Below are 11,952 nucleotides of genomic sequence, written 5' to 3'. Positions count from 1 at the left end.
TTTAGATGATTTCATTCAGAGAATGTGAATCATCATCCACAACATCTTCATCATATTCATAGTCAACATCATCATCGTCATTTAACATTTTCCCCGAGCAAGAGAATGATACATTGGACCGGTAAATGACATGAAGAAAAGATCTTTGTTAAAATGTACACATACACACACATATATATACACACATATATATGAATTCAGGTAAAAATTACATATGATACATATGAATTTAAAATATGGCAAAACTAAAGTAAAGAATTAGTTTTAAAGTTTTACATACAGGGGAAAGGAAATTTACAAAGAAATACAATTTTACAATGGTTAAATTTGGTCACAATTCACAGTTGGTTATTTGACATTTGTGTAAATGATGGGCTGTAGAGGGAAAGATGATGAACAGGCTTGTGGTTCCTGTGGTAAGCATCAAAAAAACTACTCAAGTGAAACATGTATTTGGCAGTCTCTATGGTAGCTTGGACAAACAATTCTTCGGGGCAGATCAAGGCTCAAGGGAAAAAGTAACACTCACCGCATTTACAAAAGTGGTTTTCTCATCCTGACATTGCAGGTTTTGTGTCATGACACACATACAATGTTCAATCTCTTCATTCACCAAAGAAACCACGTTTTTGACATACATGAAATTCTTTAATACAGTGTGCCCATTGTTTAATAAAACATGTTTGTCAAGGAAGTGCCACAATGAAACTATGTACTTATGTTGTGTCCAAAACAAACAGAGAATATTCCATGATGAAGACTCTGTTGTTTCTCACCTTTCAATGTTGTTGCGTTACTAGAGAGCAAAGCTGCTGCTCGTCCGCCAGGGATTTACTGTCAAAAGAGCATGGCGAAGTTTCATGAGTGTTACATTAGACTTTTAAATGAAAGGACGTTCAGTCGAACATGATACACAGCATATCACTTTGTCAAGAGTTGCCATAAAATGTCACCAATGCCTTCTTGCCAAATTTCATTAAACTAGGACTTAAAAAATAATCATCTATGCTAAGTATTAAGTATTTCCCTGTCTCCCTTTCATTAATTGCTTTCCTGAACTTACAGGACAATACACTACATTTATAACTGTTCATTGTGAGAGTTTTTTTGTTTTTTTTTGATGAACATGTTGAACTATCCAGAGATTTTGAATGACATATAGCACATGTGTAATGACTGCAAAGGTCTGGTAGATAGTATTGAGATAATGGTCTTGATGTGTCAAGGTCGGCAGTGCAGACAGCAGATACGTTTTATTAAGTCTTTTTGTAAAGCCCCTTTTAAGGTTTTTAAGTCATTATAGTTTATTGTTGTTTATTTTCAAAGTGTGTTTTGAACAATCCCCCAAGTAAGACAGTATTTAGAGAGCTTGAATTTTTTCAATTACACATCTGCAATACACTACTTTACACAATAAAATTATTATAAAATAAAGCGCCAATATCTCAAATTAATAGACGCTTTTCATATCATATCAGTGATTCTCATAAGTACGGGTCATGAATATGTTTTATCACCCCAAATATGGTCCTGTCGTGTCTCCAAGTTATTAGTAAATGAAATGACGACAAAATGAGAAATGAAAGCAGTCACACACCCTTCCAGAAAAAGCCGTGGTCAGGTACAGCCCACTTTCATTGAAAACCAGAAACAGCATATTCTGAGCAGGGCTGTAATAGACGTGCAAATAGGCTGGTTTAAATGCAGGATATGGATTTTAATCCTTCAGAGGCATGTTTTGCTGACCTCTGAGACTTGTTAAAAGGGATTATACTTGAGAGCTGTTTGCATATTTAATTTTAGGGATGAACAATCTGCTAATTTTAAAACCTCTACCAGCATTTCCAGCGTAGTGTCTTTGTTTCTGTCACGAAAAGGGAAAGTAAGATGCTGGCGCGACACACCCTTGGGGTTAACGATATTCCAGAGGAAGCGATTAGATGGTCTCATGGTTTACTTTTGTTTAGTTTGTTCATGTTGCTTTGTTGTGATTTCCTCATTTCCCCCCTGTGTATTCAGTCTCAGCGTTCCTCTCCTCTTGTTATCAGTTCATTGTGACGACAGAAAGGAGAAGGGAAACAGAACTAGGAATGAGGAAGAATAGACAGGCTTTCACCGCTGCTGCCAGGCAGCTGATGTGCATATAAACTGTCTGACACCCAGAAAACACTGAACAAAACAAAATAATGGCTACCAGGTAGGAGTAAAAGATAATACAAAAGTCTGGAATAAAACAATGTCCCTGGCACTACACATTGCACTCAGAGAGTGACCTGCAATATGAGCAAATATGCAGAAAGCTGTTGTTGATGTTTATGCCGACTGACACCAATGTTATACCTTTGTACAGAGAGAGCACAGTCTAGCAAAGCAAACAAACTGTACCTGGCCAATAAAGCTGATTCTGATTGTATTAGTCGTATGCCACCTGGTGGACAAGGTGGGGTAAGGCAAGAGGAAAAATGAGGACTATCCTAAGATAAGCAGGATTCCTTTAGGTTGTAAAGCAAGATGAGAACAAATGTATAAGTATTAAACTTGCTACTATAGCGTTGTTAAAAATTATTTGTGTTCAAGAAATCCTAGATACCTTAGACTTCGATTTAGCCAACCAACCCTACCAACTTAGGCTCCCCAAATCCCTGCTCGCTTCTAGAGACGCTGTTTGCCCTTTAAAATCTAACATTAAAAAAAGTAAGAGGACATCAAATTAAAACATTATCATCAAGAGACAAAATTATTTGGCAGAGATAACACATCCTGATGGCACATCTCATCTAATTTCACTATGAAACAAATGCCACCACTCGATAGTTTTAGGCCTCTTCTCGAAGGGGCAACAACACAAACCAGTGCAGTTGGAATATTTTCCCATACTGTTGACATCACCAGGGAAACGTTTAGACTAGAGAGGGAGCTATCAGAATAAAAGACAGTGAACCAAACATGAGTAACAAATAGTAGAGATGGTCGACAAATGCTCTTTGTGATTACACCCCAGCTACAGTAGACGTTGTGCATGTTTAATGAGCTGGTGAGAGCTCTGGTTTTAATGATGAAGCAGCCTGGAGCCTTGGAGACATCATTCAGGTATTACATGATTCATTTTACTGGTTCGCAGTGTATGACGAAGGGGCCCTGTGTTCTTAACTTGTGTGCCCACTCTTTTTTTTCCATTTGAGATCATGTGCAAAAAGTAACTTATTGGTGTTGGAATGTATACAGCTGTGCACAGTGCTGTCACATATATGTGTAAATGTACAAACATACAGTATGTACACTAACAGACATTTGGTACACAGTCTCATCACACATTCTCGTATGTGTTCTGCTAATCTGTTTGTTGACCTTCGGGGAAATATAGAAATGTATCTTTTATATTCTACTCACACAGCCAAATGTATTTTTAGAAGGACATTATCCCAAACTATACCTCAAACGTGCCTGGATAGGATCCCTAAAAAAATGTCTACGATAAGAACACGATGCAAAAATAATTTATTTGTGAAAACATAAAGGTTTTTTTATATGCAGTACAAAATTTCCTTTCAACGCGCTCATTATAAAAATAAAACAGGGAAAAAATGTATCTCAGCAGGACGAAAATAAGGCATGTCCAAACATTATTATATTCCCTTAAAACAAAAAAAATATCCTAAAAACAACCACCCGATTATGACGATTTTTGATTATTGATTATTGATTATCGATTTGAACATCTGACAGCATAAACACTTTCAGTCCTTTTTTTTTGCCTTTTTTTTTTACAGTGGTGTCTGGTTCAGAGGCACTAGACACAAAAAACATTCATTAGTTTCTTTCTGAATGATGTATTTAACATAAATAAAGACTATAGGGAAAAAGTCCTTAAATAAGAGAAAAGTGTTAATTTACAAACTAGCCAAAAAACACAATGTCCTTCTTCTAATCAAACCCTGAGGACACTTTCAAATGCTGTTTCATTAAAATATAGACACATAACAGTGTAGGCCATTTACAGCATTATAACATTACTAGCGATGGGTAATGGTTTGCTTTAATGCAGTATATACATACAGGTTGTTTCATGGATCAATACCCAGACCTTGACACAACACGCTCACACTCCCATGCTGAGAGCTATTAAACATTATATAATACATATGTACACTAAACACACTCCTTAATACTTAAGGGTGAAGTCAACCAACATATCTGATGGGCAAGGCTATTTGTCTACAGATAATATACAACCTAAAGCCCTACCCCACTGGTGATGACAACTTAAACCTCATGTTGTTGGTTGTGTTTCAGGACCTCACAGTACTCTGAGGTACAGCTCACCTTCCCTTCCTTATGCAGACACTATTAATATTATTCCAAGTTTAAAAAATATATTCCCCAGGTCAATAAAATGCTTTGAAGGCTGTTGTAATATGTCCCTTTTTTAACATAAAAACAAAATGATCTTTCGTCAAGTAATGTCCCCCATTGGCTACATCTGTTTATGAAATTGGTCATGGTGGGATATGTTCTGTTTTCAGGAAAAAGCAAAACACATTACCATTTGATTTTCACAAATCAGAACTTGTTGAAGTTCTTTTAAAAGGTTGCCCACTATCAATCAAGACCTTTTAGTAGCTTTCATGACTTCTGCATACATTGGATTGGCTTTTCCAATGTTTAAGAAATAAAAAAAAGAAAACCAGCATTTGTACAGTAAAGCTGAAGGTTGTTTTTTTTCTCAGCAGTTCATAAAGCAAGGAAAGTTAAAGGTACGTTCAAATTTGACATTCATCCATCAAAGAGCCAGGATGGTTTACAAATTGGCCATGAATTATAAATGAAGTTTTTGCTTGATATAGTCAGGTCAGATAAAACCAACTGAAGAATGATGGAAGTTTTAAATAACTGTCAACACAACAATAATGAGTACCAATACATCATGTGAAAATTATGGCATTCCCTCCTTTTATTGTTGATGTCTGACATGTTTCTCATGAAATCCATTGGAGTGTGACCAAGTTTTAGGACAGTGTTTCTAAATTAGTCCTCTTGATCGAATGAAGATCAGAGCAGCAGGAACGAAGACTTCGTCCTTGTCTTTATATGTACAAGTATAAGTTACGTGGTTCTAAAGCGTCTTCCGAAAAGGACCACAGTTCAACCTGGGGTTGTGTATTCTGTGCCACATAAGATACATGTGAGCTGAAAGAAATCTGTGAACCAGTAAAACGTCTTTATAGTAGCATGGATCATATCCATCTAATTTGCTGGAGGGAATGTACAGTCCTGCAGTCTTTACACCCATATGGGAAGACGGACCAAGTCCTGCTTTGGCGAGACACATTCCCATGTAAACATCATCAATGGGAAGAATGGAAATGGACTGGGACATTTTGTAAATAACCAAAGCTGTATAGCCAGACAAGAGGAACCCCCCACCACCACAGTAGGGTGGATATGAGTCTGACTGCTGTACCTGCACTGGGATAAAATATTTGCTTGCTGATGATCTAATGGGACCCACGTTCTGAATCAGATGGCCAGTGAAAAGGTGCTTGCTTCCATCATTGTCCTTGAGGCTTTGAAGGTACTCGACCATGTTGTCTGTGTTGGAAAAAACATCATCGTCACCATTTAGTAGGAAGCGAGCATTTGGACAACTTCTTTCCATCCATTCCAGGAAAAGTATCTGCTTCAAGGTGAGGTTGTAAAATGTGTCACTGAAGTCCCACTGGAGAATATCCCCGTACTCTTGTTGCTCCAGCTCCAGAAGTTTATTGAGTCTCTCTTTCTCAAAACCAGAAGCTGTGGTTCCTGAGATGAAGAGCCTTTGGATCCGCGCACCATTGTGTATCCTCTCTTTAGCCCAGGTTTTGCGAAGCACTTCCCTGCGGTCATAGTTCCCCGGGGAGCTTTTAATGACAAGCAGAAGGAAAACATCTGCTGATTTGTCAGCTCCTCCACATTTGCCAGGAAGGTCCAGCAGCATGGGGAAATGGCGACAGTGTCGATAGTAAAGAAAGTCTTGGATGCTTCCAGGAAGAGAGCTGAAGCCGGTGACATTGGCAGCTGACTTATTTTGTTTGCATTCTGGCCAGTTGTATACATAAGAATACTTTGTGACGGGTAGTCTTCTTTGACTGTCATCCTCTCTCACATCATCATGCAGGCGAATGATTTTGTAGTCTATAAAATCTTTACAAAGATGGAGGACCAAAAGACCAAGAGCTACCGCCAGCAAGAAAGCTCTTGCTCTGGTGTGTCTCATCCTTGAAAGTCTGCAGTGATAAAACAAAAGACATTTTATATTAAAACACATGTATAACACAAAAACAATCATAACATTAACTTACATTTGGATACTATATATACATTTAAAGATATCAGACCTGCAACAACTAAATTAGTTTAAAAGAAAGAAATACGGAGAGACAAAGAATTTTCAATGAAACCAAAAAAAAAAGATGGATTAATTGATGAATTAATGCAGCTAATTAATTAATTGAATTGAATTTGACAGCCGAGCTGATTAGCGGACTATCACATTGACCACATCAGCACGGTGTCAGCTCAAGTGTCGGAGCTGCTGCTGCTGCGCGATGTTGTCAGGTGTGCAGCTAGCTATTTTGTGGGTGAGCAGGGTGCTGTTCAGATCAAAATAGTATGTAAAAGTTATCAGGGGGAGACATATTGCGATACTGGTGAGATCAAATATTTTACTACACTTTTAATGTGCATCAGTTCACTATGTCACTGACATAAAAGAAGGACAAAAACTGCCTGTATCTAAACTACATCTGTAAATACAATATTTAGATTGAAACAAAGTTTTTATGGACATAATCAAAGCAAAGCTCCAGCAGCTTGTGATGTCAGAAGCATAGCAATGCTTCATCAGACACGCTTCCACACACCACATCATGCTTATCCAGCAGATCACAACCTGCTCAGATGAAAAATCTGCAGAGCAAGTACACACTTCAAAACAAAACAGCAGCAGAGTAAAACAAAGTAAATAAATTCAAGCTTAGTCTTAAACACTTTAAAAAGGAGATTTGTATTTAAACACTGGACGATAAAAAGTTTCCAATAAAAGGTGATTTGCTTCCTGCTCATATTTTGAATATGACTTTACCAGCCTGCAGGAAAAGAGGACAGTGTTCACTAAATGTTCATCTTCATCCCTGGAATTAAAGGGACAGAAAACCAAACACACTCTGACCTGACCCGGCTCAGGAAGTCACAACAAATGTCGGGAGACACACAAGGTTAAAGTGTAAACAATTCTTAATAAACCAAATGACTCTTTATTCTCAGACAAAGACCAAAGTCGTAAACAAACCACAGGGTACCTGTAGAGAACATGAGGGGGAGCAAAGCTGGGAGAATGTGAGAGGAGTTTAAGTAACCTCATCACACCAGGCACAGGTGTGCTGAGTTACTCCAATTAGTGCTGGAATCAGATCACATGGTCGACACACCTCCAAGACAATAACAACCCACAAAACCTGATGACTATAGTGGGGAATCACACAGACTCAGCTGCTCGTAAAAGCCGGACTAGATATGTCAGTTCCTTGGCTGATTGTTTGCCCTTTTTTCCCCCTCTTCTTTACTGCTTTAAAGTCATTATCAAATGTGTATTTGTGCAAACTAGTGCAATATCATACAATCTGATGTATGATAGAGTCCACAAGATGTTGTGTTTCTTATTTCAGAGAAAGAGTCTTTATTATTTCTCTCGTGTGTCACGTTGTTATCATTCAGGGTATATTGTCACAAATGAGACAGGAAATGTGATAAAGTGTCTCATTGACAAATTACGAACAATATGATAAAAAAAAATGTTATCTTCATTCTCCCTGTCATACAAATATTAAAGCATAAAGAAAGCTGGTATAAAATAAAAAGAAGGAATAATTAATTTGATATTTAGTCAAGGCTCAAGTCTACCTGCTACTAGGGTTATATACAAGTTGACTTGTAAATGTGTTTGCTGTCAGGCAGAGATTATCCACTCCTTCTATGTCAGGAATCTTTCAACACTTGGCAGGGTATCAAATGTCAAACTCCCAATTTAACACGGGGAAGCAGAACCACCAGCACCGGCCATGACAATAATACGTTGGCATCCACACATCAAGCACCACAGTTGTTGTGGGCAAGTGCTGGAGGCGTTTTTAGCTGGTCTCTCTGGAAAACAGTGCTTGAAAGAGAAATCGAGAAAAGGAGGTTGAGACAGCCTTTTTTTTTTTTTTTTTTTTAAGTCTAATGAGTCTCAAAGAAAGATGCCCATAAATAAAAGCATTTCCACATTGTGCCTCACTGCCATGAGTAACAAGCAGACGCCGATGAGTGTGAGTAGACATGAGGTGGCCTGCCATTCGTCTGCAGAGTCCTCACATGTGCTTTGACTTTGGGTGTTTGGTGGCAAGAGATCCAACGCTGTCATGTCTCCTCAAAATGGGTGGAGTAGTTGTTGTAGATGATGTCAGATATTAAGTCATTAGATTGAACTATACGCTCATTATGAAAATATATATATATATAAAACATTTTGGCAGCTTCACAGCCCTCAGTGACATAGTAAGAACTGACCCGCCTGGACTAGCGTCACTCTGTTTCTCAGTATTGAGGAAGTCATGAAGCAGATCGCCCAACTTCATGATTCAAAGTCGACGAGCAGGCTGGAATTGCCTGAAGTTTATTCACTGTTCATTTGTACTGCAATTGTTAAACTGGTGGATTATTTTGGTAAATCATTAGCAAAGCATACACATACTCCTTCAAACGGACTCTTGCATTCACCAGCTCAAAGACACCAAGCGAGACTTTGAACACCCTTAAATATGACAACAGTGTTTAATATTTATCCCTGAAAGCCACAAGTTCAAACACTCGGTTTGAGACTTGACAACCTGTTGTTCACTTCTAGATAAAGGCTACTAGAAGTGCTGACCACAATATATCTCAAATTATTATCTACAAGATGGTTGTGGTGGGACATTACAAAGCCCGCTATTTGTTTATTTGTTTATTTAAAAGGATCCCCATTAGCTGACGCCAAGACGACAGCTAGTCTTCCTGGGGTCCAGTCCTGACATACAAAAAACATCAACAACAACAACACTTAGGCGTTATTTCAGGAACTATAGACGAGAAGTATTTGTGAAATACTTGAATTTTCTGCTGCTTCGTTTCCTCTGCGAAATTAAAAAGGAAAATAAACGTTAAATCTTCTTTAACATTCATCTCACAGCTCATTACAGTAGTAACCCTGCAGTCATTACACATTCATTTTACTTGGCTTTTACCTCTAGTTGAGTTTTTTATCCCAGCAGAAGTGTCCACTAGAACTTGTACTATAGCATTTGTTGTTTTTATCGTGCCAACCGGACTGTACAGCACTTTGGTCCACCTTGGCTGTTCTAAATGTGCTATATAATTAAACTGGACTTGACTAATAATCTTGCACCCTGCAACAGTAGGCTACCTTTGTTTTCACTCACATGGTCACTCTGGCGAGCCAGAAGTGATGTTGGGCTGCTCTGTTTAATTGTCAGCTATAGAATAACCATCTGTACATGTCTTAGCTTAAATCTTATTTAATAAAATATTCATGTATTTGATATTATTGTAATCGCATTATTTTTATGTGTTTGTAATATATAGAAGGAACCTTTTGTATTCACATTGGTAGCCTACTTGACCCATACAATGCAACTGAAGCAGATAATTACTCCACCATATAACAGGCTAAATGGATTTAAACTTATATAGCTCTAATTAGCATCACCTTTAGTAAGCTACATCTAGTTGTTACAGTGCCAAAAAATAGCCATTTTGCCTCTAAACTTTCATTGCCATTCACAAAGTGGTGGTCTTAATAATCTCACTTCTCACAAACAAACAAACAAACAAACAAACAAACGACACAACAAACTTGTGACAAATAAACTTTTTTGTGTAGGCTAACTTTTATCCGGCTCCCCCTCTCCCTGCACCTACAATGGGAACTACTGGTCATAAGTACCAGTATAGCCTCAAGGCTATCTAAAAGTCAAAACTAGATTTGCTGTAAACTACAACAGTACATATTTAAATAAAATGATATTAAGATTTAAACTAAGTTTTTAAAAACATGATCCAAGCAACGTTACAGCAGTTAAATTGTGATTTCAGAAGCATGGCAACGCGGGGGGGTGAGGGGTCAGGCAACGTTTAAATTTAACTCATATGATTGAGCATAATGAAGACTTGTAGGCTATAGGTCGACAGGCTTGTAGAAATCGAGATTATTATTGGGTTTTTTTAATTATTTTTTTTAGGGAAATAAATGTCTTTAAATGTCAGGTTTTTTTTTTTCTTTTCACTTATTTGTTTTTACCATTCTAGGATGGCCCAGCACATGTTTCTATTTTGTTCAATTCAATGCACGATTAACTAAGGCTCTGTGTGGGGGACAATAGGGGCTGTTCTATGATCTGTAGGCTAATACTGACCGCTATTAATAAACGGAAACTCTCTCCAGATTACTCTTCAAACTACCCGGGGAAAAAGTACGATACGTGAATGACCACTTCAGTTTAAATTAAGCTTTTATAACTGGAGAATAGAGTACTTACCGTTTAAAGGAGATCAATCCTTTAGCCTGACTCTACAGAGTTAAAGATCATAAGTATATCCAAACATCAGCAGCAGTGGCAGAGGATTACTCTGCACCCTGAGATCTGCTGTGCAGGCTGCTGGCTGGGCGGTGCCTGTCACCCGAGCGTCATTCATCCATCTAGGGCTCCATCCACATGTCTTGGTGTTCACCTCAATATTTATTTAATATTTTTAAACGACAGGCTACTGCTTACAGAATCGGAAACACTTTATTAATCCCAGTTTACTTTACTAAACAATTAGTAATTTTTGGATTCAGATGTGAACCAATGGTAAACATTTACTGGGAAAAATCCAAACGGTACAATACAGCAGCACTTAAAGATCTGTACGTCTGTACATCCTTTGGTCTTTCATGTAAAATCATGCACAGAAAAATTGGCACAAAATGACACTCATGTGTTTCCTTACTGTGCTGGTTTAGTAGACACTATAAACATGCCATGTTATGGAACAGACATGGAGGTTATGCCTGACCCAAGCAACTTGCTTGTCACAGAAATGATAAAAGCACATTTTGAAGTTGTAAAGAGTGCAACAGTTTGGCTGGGAACAAACTGGTTTTCAACAGTAGGTAGTTAGGTTACTGTGCAAATGTGTAGACAATTGTACAAAATCTTTTGCTTTCATGTACTTATGTCCAATTTTCACAAATTCTAAATTCAGAGATTTAAAACTAAAGTCAATTACTGTCAGGAACACATGATTGTTTTCCACCCAACCAAAATACCTGGTGTCCCAAGGAAAATATTTTCCTCTAAATACTATCTTAAGTGACACCATTAGGCCTATCCCACAGCTTTTATAATATTGTTTAGGATATTTATGCACAAGACAAAACCAATTGGACTTGGATGTGAAAACACTTAACAGAAGAGAAATACCTTAAAGGAGTATATTATCTTATCTTGCTTGAAGCAACAACAAAGTGGAAGTTATTACGAGCAGTTGAGTAAAATTGTTGAAACAATTTTTCTTGATGATCAGATGGACACATAAACGATTGATTATTATAGTTCCATTAAAAGAAGAAGTGTTCACAGTTGCTCAATTAAATAAACATTTTGAGCTCATCTCCTTGAGTTTCCTTCAACCAAACTTGTAAAGGATGTGGAAAGTTCGCTTTCTTGCTGTTGCTGGACTTAAGTCACAAAACTATTGCAAAGCAGCATGAGAAAACTGAAAATAAGGAAAAAGGGAAGTACTGTATGTGTTGCACAATGAGTCCAAGTTCAAGTCTATACAGAATGTTAGTGAGACACAGTAACTTCTTAGCTTCATGTGCATATATGAACATCC

General features: G+C 37.6%; 1 protein-coding gene across 1 annotated transcript; it reads right to left on the bottom strand.

Moving 5' to 3' along the window:
• Positions 1 to 3,484: 3,484 nt before the first annotated feature.
• On the bottom strand, positions 3,485 to 10,865 carry LOC306828285 (N-acetyllactosaminide beta-1,3-N-acetylglucosaminyltransferase 3-like). The gene is made up of 2 exons (XM_079350668.1): positions 10,611 to 10,865; positions 3,485 to 6,263 (listed from the first exon to the last, which is right to left on the bottom strand). Exon 2 carries the CDS (start codon positions 6,251 to 6,253, stop codon positions 5,114 to 5,116), a length of 1,140 nt encoding a protein of 379 aa, XP_079206794.1. The 5' UTR covers positions 6,254 to 6,263; positions 10,611 to 10,865; the 3' UTR covers positions 3,485 to 5,113.
• Between the last annotated feature and the right edge of the window lie 1,087 nt (positions 10,866 to 11,952).

The sequence above is a fragment of the Symphodus melops genome, assembly GCF_947650265.1.
Source record: "Symphodus melops genome assembly, chromosome: 8".
Classification (NCBI taxonomy): Eukaryota; Metazoa; Chordata; class Actinopteri; order Labriformes; family Labridae; genus Symphodus; species Symphodus melops.
Note: the sequence above shows the minus strand (reverse complement) of the source record. Positions and strands in the feature narration are given on the sequence as shown.